This window comes from Panulirus ornatus, chromosome 59 (genome assembly GCF_036320965.1).
Source record: "Panulirus ornatus isolate Po-2019 chromosome 59, ASM3632096v1, whole genome shotgun sequence".
Lineage (NCBI taxonomy): Eukaryota > Metazoa > Arthropoda > Malacostraca > Decapoda > Palinuridae > Panulirus > Panulirus ornatus.
In genome coordinates, this window is record NC_092282.1 from 2442960 (window position 1) to 2469501 (window position 26542).

The 26542-nt window shown below is 38.5% G+C and overlaps 3 protein-coding genes and 1 long non-coding RNA gene across 6 annotated transcripts in view; 2 read left to right on the plus strand and 2 right to left on the minus strand.

Annotated features, from left to right (window-relative positions):
* Positions 1-377, minus strand: part of GlnRS (Glutaminyl-tRNA synthetase) — a 34361-nt gene extending 33984 nt beyond the window's left edge. Inside the window, exon 1 of the mRNA XM_071696423.1 lies at positions 177-377. Coding sequence (XP_071552524.1) covers positions 177-284 — 108 coding nt within the window. The 5' untranslated portion in view covers positions 285-377. The remainder of the gene's footprint in view (positions 1-176) is intronic.
* A 3247-nt stretch (positions 378-3624) lies between these two features.
* Positions 3625-26542, plus strand: part of LOC139767248 (uncharacterized) — a 31811-nt gene continuing 8893 nt past the window's right edge. The window contains exon 1 of one of the 2 annotated variants that reach the window (XM_071696404.1): positions 3625-3956. In XM_071696404.1, the coding sequence (XP_071552505.1) occupies positions 3954-3956 (3 nt within the window). In that variant the 5' untranslated portion in view covers positions 3625-3953. Of the gene's footprint in view, positions 3957-8235; positions 8310-26542 lie in introns of those variants that run through there. The other variant, XM_071696403.1, reaches the window with a different exon arrangement.
* The window catches only part of LOC139767249 (uncharacterized), a 41082-nt gene continuing 18512 nt past the window's right edge, over positions 3973-26542 (minus strand). Inside the window, exons 3-4 of one of the 2 annotated variants that reach the window (XR_011717026.1) lie at positions 8319-8417; positions 3973-5034 (exon numbers count right to left, since the gene is read on the minus strand). This is a non-coding gene — a long non-coding RNA (uncharacterized lncRNA). Of the gene's footprint in view, positions 5035-7318; positions 7458-8318; positions 8418-26542 lie in introns of those variants that run through there. The other variant, XR_011717025.1, reaches the window with a different exon arrangement.
* LOC139767247 (uncharacterized) lies at positions 8383-22485 on the plus strand. Its single transcript, XM_071696402.1, has one exon. It carries the CDS (start codon positions 8593-8595, stop codon positions 13351-13353), a length of 4761 nt encoding a protein of 1586 aa, XP_071552503.1. The 5' UTR covers positions 8383-8592; the 3' UTR covers positions 13354-22485.

A 26542-nucleotide genomic window follows, 5' to 3' on the forward strand; every position in this document is an offset into this window, starting at 1 on the left:
TGATAGAAGTAACACAAAGACCATGAAGACACACGTACAATAAATCATTACCATTACCTCATTCCTCGTAACTCCAACTGTAGTACCTTTTCGCTCCCGTCAAATGACTAAAGAATGAACATCAAAGTAACTCCATAATCAAGATAAATGCCCAAGTATGCTCATGACCTCCTCACCTGGTCGACTATGACTGAGAGTACCGCAGTCAGCGACTGATTCTTCACAGTTTCCTTCACCTTCTGTTCAGACAACCCAAGCAAACTCAGTTTCTCATCGGTCGTCATTATGAGCGTGAAATATGTTCTTCAAAACAACATCAGCTGAGACCCACACGTGTCACACACCTCAGACCGAGGAGAGTAAACAACTGATACTCAAAAGGGAAAGTTACCTTATGAATTTCATAACGCGGTGTCTTATTTGGTCGAGTTGCTTCATGTTGCGTTCAAGTATCTTTCATGTCAGTATTCTTAGGAACAATAATATCATCAATGATCAAAAGTATAGTCATGTTTCTTTGTTGAAAAGTGAATGTTATCAGTATATGAATATGACGAATTAAATAATATTTGGACACAGTCTTTAGAATAGAAAGTAGTGGGAAGACAATCCAGTCTCTAAGGTCCTACTTAGTGCTGCCATCTGCCGAATGCAATTTAACACATTAATGATGTAATTTTGAGTTTTCCTGCATCAGTCACAAATGTATAGTTCGTTGTTTTCCCATTCATAAAGAGTAAACAAGAAAACTATGATATGAGGGATAATGAATATATGATCAATAAATTACATTAGAACAAGAACCGAAGGGAAACCTATTCTGGGGTGTAACATGAGCTCTTGCTAACACTCAGGAAACACGTAGGGCAGCCTTTCACCACATCCCTTTCCCTTTTTTACTCCATAGGGTCTCGCTTGAACTGATTTGGGGTTATCAAAAGAACTATTGATGGCACGTATTGTTTTCATCCTCGCTCGTCGTTTTCCGCATACTAGGGGAGCGCCAACAGCAGAGGAAGAACGACCTCATTTGCTCACATCCACTCAAGGTGTCGTATGTAATGTACCGGAAATTGGAAATCAGTCGATACTATAACCTAAAAGTCACAGAGGCGTGTAAGGCCTTTTCCTAGTAATCAGCCAAAACCCTATCTACTCAGTCACGTCAAGCGGGTCTCCCATGATTGGGCATTACTATTTACAGGTTATAATCATGGTTCACTCACAAACTGTTTAATTGGGATTTTACAAACACTAGAAATTGTATAGATCCTCAGCAGCTCAACAGAAGCCAAAGTTTTACCGGCCCTCCAAGCAAACTAAATCCATATATGAAAATTTTTCTTCCCATCAGTTCAGTAAACGTTTCTTTTTCTTCTAAGGTTTATAAAATTCTGTAATAACAATTCAGCACAACACTCAAAGGTTATGCTGTGAAATATGAAATATACTGTTGTATTAGGGTAGGAATAACATAGGTTGTTTTCCTTATTGCTGTATTTTGTTCTTGTGATTCCGTAGTTCACAAGCATTTACGTAATGTGTGTCCTTTTGGATGACTTGAGATAGATGTACCGGATCTTTATATATATATATATATATATATATATATATATATATATATATATATATATATATATATATATATTTTTTTTTTTTTTTTTCAAACTATTCGCCATTTCCCGCATTAGCAAGGTAGCGTTAAGAACAGAGGACTGGGCCTCTGAGGGAATATCCTCACCTGGCCCCCTTCTCTGTTCCTTCTTTTGGAAAATTGAAAAAAAAAAAAAAAAGAGAGGGGAGGATTTCCAGCCCCCCGCTCCCTTCCCTTTTAGTCGCCTTCTACGACACGCAGGGAATACGTGGGAAGTATTCTTTCTCCCCTATCCCCAGGGATATATATATATATATATACATATATATATATATATATATATATATATATATATATATATATATATATATATATATATATATATATATATTGCTCTGTCGCTGTCTCCCGCGTTTGCGAGGTAGCGCAAGGAAACAGACGAAAGAAATGGCCCAAACCACCCCCATACACATGTATGTATATACACGTCCACACACGCAAATATACATACCTACACAGCTTTCCATGGTTTACTCCAGACGCTTCACATGCCCTGATTCAATCCATTGACAGCACGTCAACCCCGGTATACCACATCGATCCAATTCACTCTATTCCTTGCCCTCCTTTCACCCTCCTGCATGTTCAGGCCCCTATCACACAAAATCTTTTTCACTCCATCTTTCCACCTCCAATTTGGTCTCCCACTTCTCCTCGTTCCCTCCACCTCTGACACATATAACCTCTTGGTCAATCTTTCCTCACTCATTCTCTCCATGTGCCCAAACCATTTCAAAACACCCTCTTCTGCTCTCTCAACCACGCTCTTTTTATTTCCACACATCTCTCTTACCCTTACGTTACTTACTCGATCAAACCACCTCACACCACACATTGTCCTCAAACATCTCATTTCCAGCACATCCATCCTCCTGCGCACAACTCTATCCATAGCCCACGCCTCGCAACCATACAACATTGTTGGAACCACTATTCCTATAAACATACTCATTTTTGCTTTCCAAAGATAATGTTCTCGACTTCCACACATTCTTCAAGGCTCCCAGGATTTTCGCCCCCTCCCCCACCCTATGATCCATTTCCGCTTCCATGGTTCCATCCGCTGCCAGATCCACTCCCAGATATCTAAAACACTTTACTTCCTCCAGTTTTTCTCCATTCAAACTTACCTCCCAATTGACTTGACCCTCAACCCTACTGTACCTAATAACCTTGCTCTTATTCACATTCACTCTTAACTTTCTTCTTTCACACACTTTACCAAACTCAGTCACCAGCTTCTGCAGTTTCTTACATGAATCAGCCACCAGCGCTGTATCATCAGCGAACAACAACTGACTCACTTCCCAAGCTCTCTCATCCCCAACAGACTTCATACTTGCCCCTCTTTCCAAAACTCTTGCATTCACCTCCCTAACAACCCCATCCATAAACAAATTAAACAACCATGGAGACACCACACACCCCCGCCGCAAACCTACATTCACTGAGAACCAATCACTTTCCTCTCTTCCTACACGTACACATGCCTTACATCCTCGATAAAAACTTTTCACTGCTTCTAACAACTTGCCTCCCACACCATATATTCTTATATATATATATATATATATATATATATATATATATATATATATATATATATATATATTCATGTTTTTTTTTTTTTTTTTTTTTTTTTTTTTTCATACTATTCGCCATCTCCCGGCTCAGCGAGGTAGCGATAAGAACAGAGGACTGGGCCTCTGATGGAATGTCCTCACCCGGCCCCCTTCTCTGTTCCTTCCTGTGGGGGGAAAAAAAAAAAATGAGAGGGGAAGATTTCCAGGGCCCCCCCCCTGCCCCCGCTCCCTTCCCTTTTAGTCGCCTTTTACGTCACGCAGGGAATACGTGGGAAGTATTCTTTCTCCCCTACGACAATATATATATATATATATATATATATATATATATATATATATATATATATATATATATATATATATATTCCGAAAATGGACTGAACATAATCATAATGAAAAAATTAGTTTCCCTAATCTTATAATGTCAGTAAGGTTCCTGGTTTTACCCCAACCCGTAAAACTTGCGTTACTCATCAATCAACATTACACCATTTATAACTGATAATAACCGGGATGACTCACTTTGTTTACTGAGTAAAAATGCAAATGGTATATTTTGATGTTCATTGAAGGGATCCGGAAAGCTATCCAACCTAAATCCGGATTCTCATTGAAACGCTTGTGAAAACACATCGAGTTGTTGTTTACGTTTCTCCTGCGACTGTGATGAGATCCTTGTGATAAGTCATCTTTTTCGTGGACATTTTTTTTAAGTTATGGTAAGATGATCACTGTATCACCTAGGAAGAATGATGTGCATCATATTTTTTCAATGCGAGGGAGGAGTGTTTAAACTACAGACATTGTAATGAGGGAGAGGAATTGTGGGTGTTTAATAACAACGGTGGTCTGAGGTTTTGAAAGAAGTGCAAAATAATTCTATCTTCATTGTTGTGCCAGTTAAAGGATGTTTCAGGGGCTCCTGTCATTTAATGTCTATTTCACAGAAAACCACATAATATGAATATAACCTACCAACATGTAGAATTGAAATATTACGGTTAATTTGGATGAGTTGGGTAATTGGTAGGAAGGATGCTAGACTCTTCGGTCCTTATCGACTGTTCATTCCCAATAATTACTGACATTTCGCCCCCATTTTGCACAATAGTGTACTTAAAGTAAGACTGACTATCATTCCAAGCACTGATTTTAACAGATGGTGATAAGCAAGTGATAGTAGAAAGGAGTTTGAAGATCAGGGAAATATAGAGTAATTTATTAGTTTATCCTTACATTGCAACTAGTTTTACATGTTAAGTAATTTTGTTTTTGCAGCACTACTTTAGTGTTTCGATAGTACAATAAAAGTCAAGAGGACTATTTTATAAGTGTTCATGCACCGAACCATGGAAATATCACACTCATTATTTCCCACTAATCACCAGACAATTCAGCTATGAGTCAGTGAATTACTGAAATCCAAAAACAGCTTTTAATACATTGGAAAGAGATTATTTTTAGTACAAATATACAGTGTAATTATGCAAAATTTGACATAAAATACCATATTTAGTTTAAGAAGATATACAATAGTCAAGCTTGAACCCATGCCACACACAATCCATTAATAGTGATGAAAAACAAAGAGATAGAATCACCTCATATTGTATCAACAAGAGTATAAAGTAAGTCACCTTTTTTGAGGCTGTATCATTGGGTTATTTTTTTGTCAAAGAACTTTTCACTCCAAAGGAGTCCACCTTCCTTGCTACTGGAAGCACCATAACCTCTGGCTGCCGAAGCCTTTAGAAAGTCTTTCTGGGTAACACCAAGACTCTTTCATAGTAATTGGTCCTGGGGTAAATATAGATAAGATTTAATAAAAAGTACACAAAAGACAAATATCATGTACATGTTTGCATGCCATGCCACTCAGTATCTTAGACACACTTATGGCAAATATATCCTTGCACATGTGCACCAGAATATTTGCATATTTGCTACAAGGAACATGAAACCATCTACAACAGTCTTTGTCACAGTCTGGCTATTCTGTTAGTAAATCATACTTTAATGTGGTGAATCCTCACACAGGGAAGTGTAACGCAGACAATTATCAGTTAATTCAGGGTAAAGGGCAGTCTTTGACTGACCACTCTTGGTTATATTAGGAACAGCATGGGGCCACATGTATGACTTTTTAGCACTCTTATGTCCATCAGGCTGGCTACTTACTTTTCAGTTTTTCTGAGTTTGGTTGAAGTGCCCTGTTGTTTGTGTTTCTTTTGGCTGGCCATGCCACGTGATAGCTGGAAGGTGCACTTGCACATTCTTCATTTGATATGCTGTGTAAGGTGTTGGTAGGGGTTAATCCTGGATAACCGTTCTTTGAATTGACTATACATGAGTGGTTGCCTCTGTAGCATCATCAGACTTAAAATTTATATCAACCGAAACTTTTTCAACATCACCATCTGAGCTAGCATGTGTTGCAGCAATGACAGCTGCTGAAGAGCATAAACCACATGAAACTAAGGGAGAAGTGAGTGGTACTTTCTTTGATGGCTGATCCAAAATTATTGATGCTGGATACATGATAAACTGTTCACAGTTAGGTGCCTAAAGCCATAGTTTATTATTCTGTATCAGATGAAGTGATAGTGGTGTGGGTACATGAAAGAACACTACCCACGTATCTCCTGTGTGTCATAGAATGCAACTAAGGGGAGGGCAAAAGTGAGGAGGGCGGGGAAATCCTCCCTCGTATATTATATTCCATGATAAAAAGAGTGTGGTTGAGAGAGCAGAAGGTGTTTTGAAATGGTTTGGTCACATGGAGAGAATGAGTGAGGAAAGATTGACAAAGAATATATATGTGTCAGAGGTGGAGGGAATGAGAAGTGGGAGACCAAACTGGAGGTGGAAGGATGGAGTGAAAAAGATTTTGAGCAATTGGGGCCTGAACATGCAGGAGGCTGAAAGGCGTGCAAGGAACAGAGTGAATTGGAATGATGTGGTATACCGGGGTCGACGTGCTGTCAGTGGATTGAACCAGGGCATGTGAAGCGTCTAGGGTAAACCATGGAAAGTTTTGTGGGGCCTGGATGTGGAAAGGGAGCTTTGGTTTCGGTGCATTATACATGACAGCTAGAGACTGAGTGTGATCGAATGTGGCCTTTGTTGTCTTTTCCTAAGGCTACCTCGCACACGTGCGGGGGAGGGGGTTGTCATATCATGTGTGGCAGGGGTGGCGATGGGAATGAATAAAGGCAGCAAGTTTGAATTATGCACATGTGTATATATGAATATGTCTGTGTATGCATATATATGTACACATTGAAATGTATAGGTATGTATATGTGTGTGTGTGGACATGTATATATAAACATGTGTATGTGGGTGGGGTGGGCCATTCTTTCGTCTGTTTTCTTGCGCTACCTCGCTAACGCGGGAGACAGCAACAAAGTATAATAAATAAATAATAAAAAATGGAGGAAGGAGCCAAGGTTGCTACCTTCCTCACACAGGAGATAGGAAACATACATGAAAGAAAAATATATTCATTATGTTCAGAAAGCATTATTAGATGATTAATTTGTAAACAAGGGGTTGGCACAATTTTTTCACCATCAGGTGTTATGTATTGTATGTCTGCCATTGCAGGGACAGGGGGCTGTAACTCAGCAGCTTTTATACATGAGCTGCCACTGACTGCAGGGGAAATGTTGGATGAAAACAGTCAGACCAAGCAACCCTACCTAGTGGCTCTTCTCTCTCTTTCTCTCTCTCTCTCTCTCCCCAATGCTGGTCTACTGCACTAGCCTACCTGACTGCAACCCAGTGATGGACAGCAGATCGAATAAATCCAGTAATGATTACATGCTGCAAGGGAAAATAAAATCAGTTTTGGCATAGCACTGATATATTTGTTAAATTTGTTGCCAAAAGAGCTTCTACATTAAGTAAAACAAAAGTATTTCGTGTCTTCCATTGCACCCACTTTGCATTTTTCCCACATTTTAGCAATGAATTTGATCTCCAGTCCAGCATTGTTTTTTTTTACAGTTGTCATGGAGTTGTTTCAGTATGGGCTAATAGTGAATTATAGATTTAGGATTTTTTTAAAAGACTCCTTTTATTTGAATGAGCACAAAAATTTCTTTGCAGCATGTTGCCATACTTGAAGACTTTCTCACACCTTGATTGACTATGAATTGAGAAGTACCATATTCCAGTTGCTGCAGTTTCTTTTCCTTCATCCAAGAACCTTGAATCAGCTCCATGAAAAGGAAATACTTTTGAAGATCAAAGAAGTTGTATGGTTAATAGAATGATTTTATGGTAATACTCCAGTTTAGTCCTGTAGGAAGATTTTATTAGCATGGACTTGGTAAAAAAAATAATAAACGGTGGACTCCTTACTCTTACTAGAAGTGATTTAGACTGATGCTTTTTGATTTGGAGTATTATTATGTTATTTATCACAGGATGATAAAGACATTTGGGAGGGTTATGAAGATAAGGGGAAAATGAAGTATTAATTAACACAAGGGTGTAACATTCATAAAAATCAGCAGGGCTAATGAAAACATCACCCAGCTTCCCATCAAACAGCTGAGATTTATTTTTATTTTTAGTATTAAAATCCAGATATACCAGACACACCCATCATTTTTGTGTTGCATCAATTTCCCAAAAAAATCACCATTGCAGATTATGGCTTCTAAGTACAGATCTAGAAAGAATGAGTACACTTGTGACAAAATTTTGCCATAATGCAAAGCTGATGCACTGCACTGATTGCATTTTAACCCTAAGATAACAATACTTATGATTCATGCACAACATTACTTCTGTATATTTCAAATTTCAATTTAAGGGATATTATAGATAATGTCGATGTAATTTAGATATTTTTCATGAAAACCCACAGGAACAAATGTATCTCAGTTTTTACATTCCAGTGATAACTGTTTTGAAATTATTATCCAAATTTCATTATGTTATGCAACAAGAATGACCTCTTTTCTGTGGTAACACTTCACTTCCTTTTCAGAAAGCTTATTGTCTACAAGATCCAACAAAGTACACTACAGAAGTAAAGTCTGCAGGAGCTGTAGTAGGAAATGGTAACTTACTGCATCTTTTGGAAGGAGAGCATTCACTTGAAAAGCTTCCAATGTGGACTTCATAGGACAGCTGTTTGTTGATTGCCATGAGCAGAAAGGCATAAAGAACTGTAGAACAAATGAATGTAATATTTGACTCTCAGAGATGTGTTAAGTACAGAGATACTTTTCGTGTGTCATGAGAGTAACATTGTGGTATGAGCAGTGTTGTTGCTTTTCAAAGGTGTGATAGTGTTTGTAAAATTTAAAGTGGAGCATTTGGATACCAGAAACATCTGGGAAAATGGAGCCACACTCAGATGATCTTAAGTCAGAAGGTCATTCTAAAGATACAGTTTCAGTGTGGACTGATAATGATACACTTACGAGTGTTACAGAAGAAAGAGAAAAAGGGATAAATCATGTAGTAAAGGAGGTGAAAGAAAAAAGTTCAGGGGATAGGGAAGAAGGCATGTTAGAGCAGGAAAGTGAGCACCTTGGAGATGTGGGTCAGATTAAATCAGATATAAAACAGGTAGACAAAGAGATTTTTATCGAGGAGAAATTAGAGAAGCAGAAAGAGTATCAGGCCAAACTTCAGGAAGAGGATGAGGAACTAAAGAAAGGTAAGATACAAAACATGGAGCACTGTAATAGTGCCATAAAAGAGTCAGGTAACAAAGAAAGTGAAGATGAACCAGACTGTGAACTTTATGGCCAACAAGTTGAAAATTCCTCTCACAACGCTGACCAAAATGTTAATAAAGAAGTACCAAAGGATCTCTGTGACACAGAAAACAAAGTGTCACCAATTTTTAAAAGGCTTGTTGAATCAAAGAAGCCTGCTTGTTTAAGCAGTGAAAAGAGTGAGAGGTCTTTTGGTTTTACAGAAGAACAGGATGAGAAATTTTTTGGCCCCAGCATTGCAGATTGTTCAAGTTCTCTTATTTCAAATAGTGGAGAAGAAAGCAAGAGGTCTTCTTCTAGCACTGAAGAGGATAAGAGTTTTAATGATTTCAGTAATGTAGAAAGCAGGAAGTCTCCACATCTATGTGTTGAAAATAATATGAAGTCCTTTGATCCTTGTAATCAAGATAGTAAGAAGTCTGTTGGTCCCTGCAGTGAGGGGATTGTGAGATCTGTTGATACCTACAATGCAGAAAGTAAGGTGAATGTTGACCCTAGTAGTGAAGAGTGTAAGAAGCAACCTGACCCTTGCAGTCAAGTGGTAATGGTGTCTGAGGGTCCCAGTAGTGAAGAGAGAACTTCATTGGATGTCAGTGTGAAGGACACACAGGAACAGAGTAATGTATGCACTGCCTCAGTTGTTGACATCTTTGAATGTTTTGATGAAAGAAAAGATCAGCAATCAAAAAATGTGGAACAGGATTACCAATCACTACAAAAACAAGAGGGTGTTACAGATGACTGTATTGCAAGATGTTCACCAAGAGAAGAAACAGAACTCTTGAAAAGTCGTGTAGCTTCATCAGAATTAGTAGCTGGGCAAAGCGTAGAGCAGCAGTCACTTGCAAATCACCTTGCACCTGTTGTGCAAAGCCAAGCTGAGGTTGGTTGTAAGAATGTCAAATGCATAGATGTAGAAAGTGACAATGATGAAGACTTTCCAGTTTCCTCACAAAGTGCAACAGCATCAAAGATAATACACCCTTCTCTGAAGACTCCTGAAATGATTATCCCAACTGTGTGTAAAAATTGTCATAGCATCTGGAATGACAAAGTCTTAAGAACAATCTTTGTGGGCACAGAGTCTGTTACTGTCAACTCAAGGATTACATATGGTTCCATCATTTGCATCAATAATTGGGCTGAGTCGCACTTTGGGAGTGAAAAGGAGAGTGCAGTGAGAGGCTTACTTGAAAGAGCTGATTTGGGGGGAAACATTGGCTCTTTAAAGATAAGTGAAGTTAATCATTGGCTAGGCACCCTTATGAAAGCTGGGAAGATAAAGTGCTGTGATGTATTTGTTGCTGTCTACAAGGAGAATTCTGCAGATGAACTGCTGTCATCACTGATTGCTTCGGGTGTAGCCACAGATGAGACTTCTACTGAGAGTAAAAAGAGGATTGCTAATGAGAGTATGGAGGAAGGGGCTCCTGTAACCAAGAAAAATAAACTCCCAGTGACAAACCAAAAAGTTGAATCAGACCAAATACTAAATCAGGATGTAAAGGGTAACTCATCTTCATCAAAGAAAACCCCTACATTACATTCAAGGTTTTCCTTAGATTCAAGTGATTATTCAGATTATGGTCCAGAGAAAATGCTGTCTGGTATGTGGGATATACCTTTGTTTTCAAGAAAGAGAATGTCACCAAATATGGCAAAAGAAGCTTGCACACCATGTACACAGACAACCAGGGCATCCACATCTAAATATACCTCAAAGAAAGATCAGATGCCGGGATCTTTGGAGACTACACCAAAGAAACCTCTCCACTTTGTTTCTGAAAAGAACAAATTGTCAGGCTTGGAAAAATGCAAATCATTAATATCAGAGGAATCTGTATCATCAAATAAAACCTCATTACCACTGTCTAACGAAACAGCATCACCTGTTTCAAACAAGCATGGACAGCTTAAGAAGCTAAAGTCATCCGTGGTGTCTCACAATGCCCCTGAATATAACATAACTTCTCCATCTGCTATAGAGGAGAGGTTTGGATGTTCCCCAATACATACTTCACAGGTGGCTCAGGAGAAGGATTTAATGGAAGATATGACAGAAAGGTTTCTTCACCAGCAAAAACATGAAGGGGTTCCCTCAGAGACAGAGCTGTTACCTAGTTCAAGAGTTTCAGCAACTCCTGATTCATTAGATACTATAAACAAAGGCTCATCAAATTCTGCTGTCACGTCACCTTTTAAATCCAAAATCAGCCCAGATAAATCATCATCTCCCAATACAAGTTCAAACTCACTCAATGTTCCTCGTGAAGGAACTAATATAGTTTCAGATGAAATGAAAGGTGCAATGCCAGATATCAGAAATACAAGGCTCTCAGAATCTAAAAGAATAAAAACTATGGAAGCTTCCACTGGAGAAACAGCACCATCCATTGCTTCCTTACAGAAAAAGAGCAAAGTACAGGATATTAGTGACCCTTCCTGTGTCAAACTCATTCAACAAATTTCAGGAAACTCGCATATTAGTTCTAGAGGCTCTTCTACTCCTGTTAATGAAGCAGCTATGGTTGTCCCAGTAGTGTCTACTGCAACTGAACAAGTGGCATTTGTTCAGCCAACATCTGGGATGGTAACCACCTCAGCATCATTTAGTGGCTTAGATTCGAAGGAGATAGGAACTCCAGCATTGCCAACATCTCTGGTCTCATCCATATCAAATCCTGTCATGTTTTCTCCTAGTAGCATAATGGCAAATTCTGTTAAAGAAGTACCATTTAGTCCTTGTCCAATAGAGCCTCAGCAACATTTATCAGATGAATTACTGATACAACATCTGCCAGATAAAGAACTATCAGAAAGAAAGTTTGGTGAGAAATCAGCCCCATCTGATCCTGATATCAATATTGAAGGCAAGAACAGATCATCCATTCAAGCAGAAGAAAGTGCAAGTGCTAATTTGTGTATGACTCTTGGGCTTGATGTTAGCACCTTAGATACTTACTGCTCAAGTACTGATGTAAAAACAATTACCAATGGAATTATGGCAAAAAATCCCTCAAAAAGATACAGGTTCAGTTTTTCACATTATTCCATGCTTAAAGAGCGATCAGCATTGAGTGGGTTTGCTAGAGAGGCCTTCGATCTCCTGCCATTTGAGGCAGACAACTGTCGTCCGCTGATGCCAGGTAATAAGGGTAGGGACCGCTTTTTGACAAACAGGGAACTGTTAACACTTCAGAGTATCTGTATCTTAAATGCTGACACGCCGGATGTTGACCTGTTTTACCGTATTTTAGTTCAGATACTTTTAACACGAAACAGAGTACTGTTAGTTCCAAATAGTCGTACCCTTCTCCTTGTGGCTGAAAATCTAAGACGGAACTTCAACCGTGCCAAAAGTAAAGGAGCATATGCAGAATTCCTGTCTCAAGACTGGGACACAAGTAGTATTTATACAGCAGAGGACTTATGGCTTGCTAAACTTGAGCATCCTAAAGAGTCTACTGTCCGCAACATCCTCTCAGTGTTCTGCTTATGGAAGAATCTCGAGAAACACATTCCTAATCTTTCCCTGTCAGAAGCTTTACATAAGCTTTGCAGAAATATTAGTTTGGGTAATTCTGACATTATAGGCTTGTGCATAAAGCTCTATGCTAGGTTTTGTAGTTTTTTATATGAAGAAAAAAATAACAATTTGGCTGAGTTCTTCCTCGATCAACCATTCATTGGCTGTGACACCCCCACATCAAGGAAAGCATTGGTTGATTCCATGGCAGCTAAATTTTCTATGGATATGATTAACATATCTTGTGCCAGGAGTTTGAATATTGCTGAGAAGGAGGTCCAAGGAGCAGTACAAAAATGTTTGTCAGCAGAAAAGGCAGTTATTCATTCGCCTGATGCTCAGAAAGAGGAGGATCTACGTCTTAGTATTGCCACATTTAGAGAAAAGCTTAACAGATACAAGGAAGTAAATAGTTTACTACTAAAGAGAATAAAAGTAGCAGAAAGGAGAAAACAGGAAGTTCTTAAAAGGATCACAGACTCCAAATCAAAAAAACTGATACAAGAACTAAATGAAACATTAACAGCCATTCACCATGCACTTGACAAGCAAAAATGGGATAATAGCATGGAGATGGAAGGCAGTAGAAGAGCCTTAAAATTGGATAACTCCACTGATATTCGATGTCCCACTGAAGTTTGCTCAGGGCCTATGTTAGGAGAAGATGTCCCTCAGAATATTAAGGAAGTAATCTACGAACTTCTAGCCAGTAATGTGGATGTGAATCAGGTTGGGGCAGTAATTCATACTATAATGAACAAAGTGGCTGAGGAGGAGGTTCCCAAATTGCCTAGTCTTACGTGGATTAGAAATTTTGCTCGCCTCAATGGTTTTAAGATGCAATCAAGCTGAAGGCAGAACAATTACAGTGAAATGCTGGATCATAAACCTGCAATATATGGGCTTTATATGACAGAAACAATGGGACTACATTTCAGATGTGCTCAAGAATTTTTTTCATGAGCATTGCTTATCAAAAGGAAAAGTACTTTCTCATTTTTTTCTAATAAAACAATGAAAGTATACCCAGTAGAAATTTAGACTGCAGAAAAATGTCTTAAATGTAAGTGAAAGACAGTTTTCATGTAAGGTCTTGGTACCTATGGTAACAAATTCCACATTCTTGGAGATATATGAAATTATTATCATTGTGGTTTTTTATATGGATACAGCGGTTATAATGAGGAAGACAACTTGGTGGTAGCTGTTGTGACTAAAAGGTTGAGCCAGTAGACGGAAGGTAAATTGCCATAAAGTTATTACATTTTATTATTAAGGTTTAAGCTTGTATTGCTTTTATTGTCGTGAAAGGTAATCATGATGCAGTTAAATTTCATTAGCACAAAGATGCTTTACAGCTCCAATTATGTAAAAATTTATAGTTATGTTTCTTGAAAGAGTATTGAAACATGAGGCAATTGTTCATTAAGTTTTTTAATGTTTTGTACACAGGATATGAGCCAGTATTTTTCCTTATGGGTCAGTACAAAACGTACAAGAATACAGATTGCATATATGGAGGTAATGATGAAAATTAATACATGAGAACTCACCAAAGAAAAATAATTGAAGAGGAAACAGTGTACTAATTTCTGTTATCTTATCATCAAATTTGCTGACCATAAAAAACTAGAATGTTGTGAACTATTCAAGTGTAGTTACTTTATGCTATGCCATTTATATATAGACAGGTCAGGGGAACAGATGTCTTTAGTCCTCAGTATTTTGGTTTATAAAATCAATAAGTAGCTTTTTGTGAATCTTGCTGTAATGAAACTATTTTGAATTAAATGATGTTTCATAGAGAACTTTGGGATCAGCCTTTGTGTAGGTTTAATCTAATGATTTTCATTTTGAATTACAGGAAAACTTCACTTCAGTGTGATAACATAATGTATGCCTTGAAATGATAGGTTAGGTATAATTCCTACTTCCTCTTGTGATTAGTGAGTAATTCTTTAAAATCTCCCTTTATTGATAATGCTGTGCTATATGCTAAAAGTTAACACAGTAATTATTAATTGCCTTGTGTTACAACCTTAAGGAGATGGATGTTTTTGCAAGATAACATCGACATAATCACTTGAAAAGTTAGGGATTCAAATGGACTAAGCAAAAGGTATGGTTAAATGCTATAACTAAAATCAATCCTTTATATGCTAATGACATCGGTATAACGTTACTTAGTAGAGTGCTTTGAATACCATTCTACAAACTTAATTTTCTATGAAAAGTTTAATTTCGCACTCAGTGTAGAATTTTAGCTGGCTGCAAATGGCAACCTAAACAAAGGATGAGTAATTGACTTCCTGGAGGCCTTAATAACCTATCAGTAACTACCATGGTTATTTTTTTTTATACACCAACTACCGTCCATAGTCCCCATCACCAAGTCCTCATTGTGTATATAGTGTATATAGCCTGTATAGTCCTCATATAGCCGGTCTGAATAGTTATGTTTTATCTAAAGGAGTATTGTTTAATCTTAATGCATAAGAAAAATTACTTGCTTCATACTTTTTTGTGCAACTAATTATGAATGAAAATAGGTAGCTTTTTTTATGCATACTTGGGATTGGCCAATGCAGTATTTAATATGTTTTTCCTAAACTAGGAAAGCTTTGAAGAATCTATGTAAGAACAACTGGAGAAAGCTCATGATAGGGTTGATAGAGATACTTTGTGGAAGGAGTTATGAATATATGGCATGAAAGGAAACTCACCAGAAACAGTGAGAAGTTTCTGTCAGAGTTAGGCTTGTTTGTAACTACTTATTTGTAATTTTAAATCTGTACTCTATGGGGAGGGGATTTTACACTCATGGGGCTCCACCTCTTGAACATTTTATACCATACAACTTCTTGAATTGGAATGTTGTGATCAAGTCATCCCTTACTCTTCTCTCTTCTAAGGTGGGCGTACTTAGAGTGAATTGAAAGAGAGGAGGGTGAATGTCTTAAGTTTTAGAGAGTGTGTGAAAGGGTTAGGTAAATAAGAGTAAATGTAAAAAAAAGAAAGGTTATGAACTATAGTAGGAGAAGGAGACAGGTTGGTTAAAGTGTGTGTTTGAGTGGAGAAAACCTGGAACTAGTTGGGTCTTTCAAGTACATGGGAGTGGACAAGGCAGCACATGGAACCTAGGAAAGGCTAAGAACTTGGGGGGTACTGAGGAGTGTGAAGAAAGAGAGGTCACTGTCTGTGAGTGTAAATATGGCAATGTTTGATGATACATTTTAGCAGTCCTGATGGTGCTGTATGGACTAAAGGCATTTCCTATTGATAAAGAGATACATAAGAGGATGGATGTATTGGAAATTAAATGCTTGAGGACATCATGTGGTGTGAAATGATACGGTAAAAGTGAGGTGTCATGCAGGAGGGCATAAGGCTTGCACAGAATGGAGCAATTTGTTTACAAGGGGCAGCTGGCTGTTGTTGGGCTGAACCAGGGCATATGAAGCAGTCAGGGGAAACTACAGAAAGGTCTTTAAGCTTGGCTGTAGATAGGGAGCTTTGGATTTAGTGTATTGTATATGTCAGCTGGAGAGATGGAAGCAAAGGAGGCCATTCTTCATCTGTTTCTGGAGTACCTTGTTTCAGAAAATAGTGAACAGGTATACAAAAAAGGATCATCGTTTCATAAATATAAAAAAAAAAAGAAGTGTTGCCTTTTGTGCTTTGGGAGGGAGGCTGAAAAAGTCATTTGCTCATTGAAAAGGTTAAAAATACACCAACATTACATGTGATGGTACACACACAAGAGAGGGGGACATGTATTTACATTAATAAAGCAATCTTACAGGACACATAATATAGCTAGGGAATCATGGGGGATGGGGGACAATACAAGAAAATATAAGTCTAGCTTACCAACCCAATATTAGCCCATTACTAATTTACTAATAGTTGTGGTACTGGCAGAAATATCTTCTCTCAATACTCAATCCTCCATTGTCATTGTTTCACATAGGCGGTCAGGATTTTTTTTTTTTTTATCTGTAACCTATCTTCACTGGAAGCATGTGTGGGTCAACTGTATTCATCCAAGGCATCCCAAAAGGTTAAAAGCTTTAGGTTTGTAATTACAAGGTAAAGACAAGAAGGATGACACCTGGGGATGATGGTTTGTCGTTTATTCACAAAGCTTTCCCCTTTAAAAATAGGGAATAGAAAATAGGGTTGTATATATATATATATATATATATATATATATTTTTTTTTTTTTATACTATTCGCCATTTCCCGCATTAGCGAGGTAGCATTAAGAACAGAGGACTGGGCCTTTGAGGGAATATCCTCACCTGGCCCCCTTCTCTGTTCTTTCTTTTGGAAAATTAAAATATATATATATATATATATATATATATATATATATATATATATATATATATATATATATATATATATTTCTCTTTTCTTTCTCATACTATTCGCCATCTCCTGCGATAGCGAGGTAGCGTTAAGAACAGAGGACTGGGCCTTTGAGGGAATATCCTCACCTGGCCCCCTTCTCTGTTCCCTCTTTTGGAAAATTAAAAAAGAAAGAAAAAAAAAAGAGAGGGGAGGATTTCCAGCCCCCCGCTCCCTCCCCTTTTAGTCGCCTTCTACAACACACAGGGAATACGTGGGAAGTATTCTTTCTCCCCTATCCCCAGGGATAATATATATATATATATATATATATATATATATATATATATATATATATATATATATATATATATTTTTTTTTTTTTTTTTTTTTTTTTTTTCATACTATTCGCCATTTCCCGCGTTTGCGAGGTAGCGTTAAGAACAGAGGACTGGGCCTTAGAGGGAAAATCCTCACCTGGCCCCCTTCTCTGTTCCTTCTTTTGGAAAATCAAAAAAAAACGAGAGGGGAGGATTTCCAGCCACCCGCTCCCTCCCCTTTTAGTCGCCTTCTACGACACGCAGGGAATACGTGGGAAGTATTCTTTCTCCCCTATCCCCAGGGATATATATATATATATATATATATATATATATATATTTTTTTTTTCCGGTCTCCCGCGTTTGCAAGGTAGCGCAAGGAAACAGACGAAAGAAATGGCCCAACCCACCCCCATACACATGTATATACATACGTCCACACACGCAAATATACATACCTACACAGCTTTCCATGGTTTACCCCAGACGCTTCACATGCCCTGATTCAATCCACTGACAGCACGTCAACCCCGGTATACCACATCGATCCAATTCACTCTATTCCTTGCCCTCCTTTCACCCTCCTGCATGTTCAGGCCCCGATCACACAAAATCTCCTTCACTCCATCCTTCCACACCCAATTTGGTCTCCCACCCCTCCTCACTCCCTCCACCTCCGACACACATACCCTCTTGGTCAACCTTTCCTCACTCATTCTCTCCATGCGCCCAAACCACCTCAAAACACCCTCCTCTGCTCTCTCAACCACGCTCTTTTTATTTCCACACATCTCTCTTACCCTTACGTTACTTACTCGATCAGACCACCTCACACCACACATTGTCCTCAAACATCTCACCTCCAGCACATCCATCCTCCTGCGCACAACTCTATCCACAGCCCACGCCTCGCAACCATACAACATTGTTGGAACCACTATTCCTTCAAACATACCCATTTTTGCTTTCCGAGATAATGTTCTTGACTTCCACACATTCTTCAAGGCTCCCAGGATTTTCGCCCCCTCCCCCACCCTATGATCCACTTCCGCTTCCATGGTTCCATCCGCTGCCAGATCCACTCCCAGATATCTAAAACACTTTACTTCCTCCAGTTTTTCTCCATTCAAACTTACCTCCCAATTGACTTGACCCTCAACCCCACTGTACCTAATTACCCTGCTCCTATTCACACCCACTCCCAACTTTCTTCCTTCACACACTTTACCAAACTCAGTCACCAGCTTCTGCAGCCTCTCACATGAATCAGCCACCAACGCTGTATCATCAGTGAACAACAACTGACTCACTTCCCAAGCTCTCTCATCCCCAACAGACTTCATACTTGCCCCTCTTTCCAAAACTCTTGCATTCACCTCCCTAACAACCCCATCCATAAACAAATTAAACAACCATGGAGACATCACACACCCCTGCCGCAAACCTACATTCACTGAGAACCACTCACTTTCCTCTCCTCCTACACGTACACATGCCTTACATCCTCGATAAAAACCTTTCACTGTCTCTAACAACTCGCCTCTCACACCACATACTCCTAATACCTTCCACAGAGCATCTCCATCAACTCTATCATATGTATATATATGTATATGTGTGTGTGTGTGTGTGTATATGTGCGTGTGTGTGTATGTATATATATATATATATATATATATATATATATATATATATATATATATTATCCCTGGGGATAGGGGTGAAAGAATACTTCCCACGCATACCTCGCATGTCGTAGAAGGCGACTAGAGGGGACAGGAGCGGGGGGCCAGAAATCCTCCCCTCCTTGTATTTTTTAACTTTCTAAAATGGGAAATAGAAGAAGGAGTCACACGGGGAGTGCTCATCCTCCTTGAAGGCTCAGACTGGAGTGTCTAAATGTGTGTGGATGTAACCAAGATGTGAAAAAAGGAGAGATAGGTAGTATGTTTAAGGAAAGGAACCTGGATGTTTTGGCTCTGAGTGAAACGAAGCTCAAGGGTAAAGGGGAAGAGTGGTTTGGGAATATCTTAGGAGTAAAGTCAGGGGTTAGTGAGAGGACAAGAGCAAGGGAAGGAGTAGCAGTACTCCTGAAACAGGAGTTGTGGGAGTATGTGATAGAATGTAAGAAAGTAAATTCTCGATTAATATGAGTAAAACTGAAAGTTTATGGAGAGAGATGGGTGATTATTGGTGCATATGCACCTGGGCATGAGAAGAAAGATCATGAGAGGCAAGTGTTTTGGGAGCAGCTGAATGAGTGTGTTAGTGGTTTTGATGCACGAGACCGGGTTATAGTGATGGGTGATTTGAATGCAAAGGTGAGTAATGTGGCAGTTGAGGGAATAATTGGTATACATGGGGTGTTCAGTGTTGTAAATGGAAATGGTGAAGAGCTTGTAGATTTATGTGCTGAAAAAGGACTGGTGATTGGGCATACCTGGTTTAAAAAGCGAGATATACATAAGTATACGTATGTAAGTAGGAGAGATGGCCAGAGAGCGTTATTGGATTACGTGTTAATTGACAGGCGCGCAAAAGAGAGACTTTTGGATGTTAATGTGCTGAGAGGTGCAACTGGAGGGATGTCTGATCATTATCTTGTGGAGGCTAAGGTGAAGATTTGTATGGGTTTTCAGAAAAGAAGAGTGAATGTTGGGGTGAAGAGGGTGGTGAGAGTAAGTGAGCTTGGGAAGGAGACTTGTGTGAGGAAGTACCAGGAGAGACTGAGTACGGAATGGAAAAAGGTGAGAACAATGGAAGTAAGGGGAGTGGGCGAGGAATGGGATGTATTTAGGGAATCAGTGATGGATTGCGCAAAAGATGCTTGTGGCATGAGAAGAGTGGGAGGTGGGTTGATTAGAAAGGGTAGTGAGTGGTGGGATGAAGAAGTAAGATTATTAGTGAAAGAGAAGAGAGAGGCATTTGGACGATTTTTGCAGGAAAAAAATGCAATTGAGTGGGAGATGTATAAAAGAAAGAGACAGGAGGTCAAGAGAAAGGTGCAAGAGGTGAAAAAGTGGGCAAATGAGAGTTGGGGTGAGAGAGTATCATTAAATTTTAGGGAGAATAAAAAGATGTTCTGGAAGGAGGTAAATAAAGTGCGTAAGACAAGGGAGCAAATGGGAACTTCAGTGAAGGGCGCAAATGGGGAGGTGATAACAAGTAGTGGTGATGTGAGAAGGAGATGGAGTGAGTATTTTGAAGGTCTGTTGAATGTGTTTGATGATAGAGTGGCAGATATAGGGTGTTTTGGTCGAGATGGTGTGCAAAGTGAGAGGGTTAGGGAAAATGATTTGGTAAACAGAGAAGAGGTAGTAAAAGCTTTGCGGAAGATGAAAGCCGGCAAGGCAGCAGGTTTGGATGGTATTGCAGTGGAATTTATTAAAAAAGGGGCTGACTGTATTATTGACTGGTTGGTAAGGTTATTTAATGTATGTATGACTCATGGTGAGGTGCCTGAGGATTGGCGGAATGCGTGCATAGTGCCATTGTACAAAGGCAAAGGGGATAAGAGTGAGTGCTCATATTACAGAGGTATAAGTTTGTTGAGTATTCCTGGGAAATTATATGGGAGGGTATTGATTGAGAGGGTGAAGGCATGTACAGAGCATCAGACTGGGAAAGAGCAGTGTGGTTTCAGAAGTGGTAGAGGATGTGTGGATCAGGTGTTTGCTTTGAAGAATGTATGTGAGAAATACTTAGAAAAGCAAATGGATTTGTATGTAGCATTTGTTGATCTGGAGAGGGCGTATATATATATATATATATATATATATATATATATATATATATATATATATATATATATATATATATATATATATTTTTTTCTTTCTTTCTTTTTCACACCACTCGCCATCTCCCGCATCAGCGAGATAGCATCAAGAACAGATGACCAAACCGTGTGTGTGTGTGTGTGTGTGTGTGTGTGTGTGTGTGTTCATCCAGCGTGGCAAAATTTGTACCCCACATGAAGCACATATGTTAATTACCCTCCAGTCCCGCTGTTGCGTACCATCATTATATATATATATATATATATATATATACACAACCAGGGCATGTGAAGCATCTAGGGTAAACCATGGAAAGTTTTGTGGGGCCCTGGATGTGGAAAGGGAGCTGTGGTTTGGGTGCATTACATATGACAGCTAGAGACTGAGTGTGAACGAATATGACCTTTGTTGTCTTTTCCTGGTGCTATCTCGCTTGGGGGGAGAGGGTGCTGTTTCATGTGTGGCAGGGTGGCATCAGGAATGGATGGGGGCAGCAAGTTTGAGTGTGTACATGTGTATATATGTATATGTCTGTGTATGTATATGTATGTATACATTGAAATGTATAGGTATGTTTATGTGAGTGTGTGGGCGTTTATGTATATACATGTGTATGTGGGCGGGTTGGGCCATTCTTTTGTCTGTTTCCTTGCACTACCTTGCAAATGCGGGAGACAGCAAATAAGTATAAAAATATATTTATATATGTATATAATGCCAACCTGAGTATACAGTTCTAGCCTACTCAATACATCTATAGATCCATTACATTACGGAACCTCTGATGAGTATAATTAGGTAATTTCCACACCTAGCTGACTTATCCATGTCTTCAGCATAGCCTGGAATATCCTAAAACTCAACTGGTGGGTAATGGCAGGAGCTTTTGTCGGTCATCATCATCTCTCCAACCTGAGATGGTGATCACAATGAGCAACCCAGTGTCTAGACAGCTATTTGACATGTCCATCAGGGTTGTACAGGGCATGCATACTTCAAGTATATACCATCACAGACAGACATCTAGATTTCAGGGCCACTGCCAATATCTTGCTGCTGCAGAAGCTTGGTAGGTGCATACATTATTTGGAGAATCGCAAAATAATTTAGCTTGTAATCCTGACAACAACTTTAACTAGGCTACAAGGTAAACAAATGAATTTGCTGGACCATGGCAATGATATGAACAAATTGCATCCTAAAAAGATGATTTTACAGTTAAGAAATGATATTATTTCAATTCTACTGTTTTTGCCATAATGTGCAATAGTAGTTCATGTAAGATGATAAAGAAGTTAATAAAGTGAAGCTGTATCCCATACCAACATTGTATTGTAATTCTCATAATAGTATAGTACCATATTTTACAACTTTGTGAATTATTTCTTATTTCAGTGTAACCTAATTCTTTGTCTCAGTGTGGCACTTCCCACTGAAGTGCTCTGTATGAAAATGTCAAGTGCAGTAACTCTGTTTCTCATTAGTTCTAAAGCAGCACATGGGTGAGTTCTGGAAATAAATTAGATTTACAAACTGCCAATTGTTTTATTAGTGTCAAAATGTAGTGCATGTTATACTGCTTTTTAATCAGTGTAAAAGTATCTGTAACTTTACTTGCATCTACCTTAGTTTTTAATGATGTTATCATTCATTTATTTTCAACTAAATTATTAACTGAAAAAGGCTTCTTTATATCACCATGAAAAAAGTGTGTGAAAGCAGGGGATATACCAGTTTTATCACCAAATGTAGCTAAGTCTTGCCATATTTGATCAGGTTTGAATTTTAAAGTTCTCACAATATACTCGCAAAATTAATGTCTTAATCCATGTTGAGTATATATAACGGGGTAGCGATGCTGCTTCCTGTGGGACGGGGTAGTGCCAGAAATGGATGAAGACAAGCAAGTATGAATATGTACATATGTGTATATGTATTGTCTACATATGTGTATGTATATATTGACATGTATATGTGTATGTATGTATATGTGCACATATGGGTGTTTATATATATATATATATATATATATATATATATATATATATATATATATATATATATATATATATTTTTTTATACTTTGTCGCTGTCTCCCGCGTTTGCGAGGTAGCGCAAGGAAACAGACGAAAGAAATGGCCCAACCCCCCCCCATACACATGTATATACATACGTCCACACACGCAAATATACATACCTACACAGCTTTCCATGGTTTACCCCAGACGCTTCACACGCCTTGATTCAATCCACTGACAGCACGCTGACCCCGGTATACCACATCGATCCAATTCACTCTATTCCTTGCCCACCTTTCACCCTCCTGCATGTTCAGGCCCCGATCACTCAAAATCTTTTTCACTCCATCTTTCCACCTCCAATTTGGTCTCCCACTTCTCCTCGTTCCCTCCACCTCCGACACATATATCCTCTTGGTCAATCTTTCCTCACTCATTCTCTCCATGTGCCCAAACCATTTTAAAACACCCTCTTCTGCTCTCTCAACCACACTCTTTTTATTTCCACACATCTCTCTTACCCTTACATTACTTACTCGATCAAACCACCTCACACCACATATTGTCCTCAAACATCTCATTTCCAGCACATCCACCCTCCTGCACACAACTCTATCCATAGCCCACGCCTCGCAACCATACAACATTGTTGGAACCACTATTCCTTCAAACATAGCCATTTTTGCTTTCGGAGATAACGTTCTCAACTTCCACACCTTCAAGGCTCCCAGGATTTTCGCCCCCTCCCCCACCCTATGATTCACTTCCACTTCCATGGTTCCATTCGCTGCCAGATCCACTCCCAGATATCTAAAACACTAAATCACTAAAAGCATTGAAAGATGATGTTGCACAAGTAAGAAGTAACTTGGGAAACTTCTTGGAGTGGAATAACTCATGACAGTCCAAATATGTTGGACTGAACAAAAGAATTCAGGATTTACTAAAAGTAAAAAAAAATTTGAGACATAAGGTCTTCTTTCTGTATTGAATCATCCACCAGGAAGCCTTCTGCAAGGAAGGTATAGAGCTTGCATATGTTTTGAACATTGTTACTAATAGTGTGATCCACATTTGAGGATGATCCATTAAACTTTGAAGGATGTGATGCCGAATACTATAATGTTTACCATGAAAATGAAGTGTCTTAGATTAAGTAGTTTGGATACATGCATGGGAGCTTGAAGAAAAAAAGTTTAGGTCTTTAAAAATAAAAAAAGAGCACTGATTTCTCCTACCTTATAGATCAAGAATGATTACCATTTGTGACTTTGCTATTCAAATTATATAAATCTGAAATTACAAGGCAAAGGGAAGTTTCTGCATGTAATGTACAGCTGTTTTACATCATCTGCCTCAGAATTTATTTTTTGTCATAAGCAAATTGATGTCTAATCTATCTGATTTGCACACAGCTTTCTTCTTGTTTTCAGGAATAAAAAAGCATCTAGATATTCAATTTTGTACCAACCTCTTGCTGGTTTGATTTAGATGGTGCCAACTAATATTCAGATTGAACTGATTGATTTATAGAGTATTATAGTTGTTAAGGAGCAAAAACAAAGGCAGTGCCAACTCTATACCTGTATGCTTCACTTTATGAAGATTATTTTCCAGAATTAAAGAACATCACCAAAAAAGTGTTTGTTATTGTTATGCTTGATTCTCGTTTTATCTGTAAGTATATTTTTATATTTTTCCTTCCTAAAGCTGAATAAATGAATGTAGTAAATGTTAATGGATGAGCATTTTCATTCAGTTCTACAGATTGCAAAAACAGATATAGAGTCAGATATCAATATGTTACTTGAGGCTTGCAAGCAACATCAAATATTGCATTAAGCGAATGATGATATACGTTTATTTTATGAAAATCACTATACCACAGGCTTAGGGCAGTAAATATCCTGTAATTTTAAAATCCATTAAAAAAAATTTGCTTATTAACTGATAAGCTTAACACAAATCAAATATATTGGTATATTTTTGTCTCATTTACTGTATTACACTTCCCATTACCTCAGCCAAACCACAATATGAAATGACCTCAGTTACATATCTAACTCCCTAACATCTTGGTTGCAAAAACAAACATGTAGCAATACATTATACAATTGGAATAATGGCTCACCTAGAAATGAATGTCTGCATCTCCACAGTAGTCTTCTGTCACTCTTTTAACCCTAGACAGACAAAAATCCAGCCCACACCCTCTAGTCATCTTGAGCGGACAACCTCTCCCACTAATAAAGATATCCACCATTTTACACATAAGAAATACATGTGACATCTGCTTCTCACACCAATAACATCAACAGTAAAGCAACACACACATAGAGTAAATGCCTTCAGAACACTAACTGGCACTAGAATTGAAAAAAAAAATCCCTTAGCATCCTTTACAAACGCTTCATCTGCTCCACTCTAAACTACACATCACCTGCCTGGTGTACCTCCACAAAAGCATATATTATTATAATAAAGCTTCAAACCACACAAAATACAGTATTCATTACAATCACTGGGTGCCTAATAACCACCAATAGTCAACACAATGAAACAAGAAATCCTCCCAATACAATCCAACCTCAACATGCTAGGCAATCAATTTTTTGCAGTAGCACTAGACCTTCCCACCCAAACCACTCCATAATTAACCATCAACTCCCATTTATAAATCATAAGCCTACCCCTGCCTCACACTTCAGAAACCTCTATTCACAGATCCCCCAATTTCAAGCAAATGTAACAATAATGAAACATATATGCACTGAAATGACCCTATAAGCTCTAAACATTCACTCTCCCAACTAAGGGTTAAACACCACCTTAAGAAATGCACATCCATCTGAAATTACACTCCTCAAGGAAATACGAGTCATGCTTTCTCACCTAGGCTCTGGACAGCACCCATTCCTACACTACTGCAACACTGATTCGACACATCCCAGGCCCTCTCATGCCCATGATGCAACTGCCATAAAGAAGAAACTGAGCACTTATTTCTCAAGTGCACCATACTCTCTGCACATAGACACAGATACATCACAACTTTTATGACCAATGGTCCTAACCGAAGGACATGACCAGCTTTCTCAGTGCTGAGAGCCTCATAAATATAGTAAGTAAAGCAGGAAGTTGATATATATATATATATATATATATATATATATATATATATATATATATATATATATATATATAAAAGAAAGGGTTGAGGGTCAAGTCAATTGGGAGGTAAGTTTGAATGGAGAAAAACTGGAGGAAGTAAAGTGTTTTAGATATCTGGGAGTGGATCTGGCAGCGGATGGAACCATGGAAGCGGAAGTGAATCATAGGGTGGGGGAGGGGGTGAAAATCCTGGGAGCCTTGAAGAATGTGTGGAAGTTGAGAACATTATCTCGGAAAGCAAAAATGGGTATGTTTTAAGGAATAGTGGTTCCAACAATGTTGTATGGTTGTGAGGCGTGGGCTATGGACAGAGTTGTGCGCAGGAGGGTGGATGTGCTGGAAATCAGATGTTTGAAAACAATGTGTGGTGTGAGGTGGTTTGATCGAGTAAGTAATGTAAGG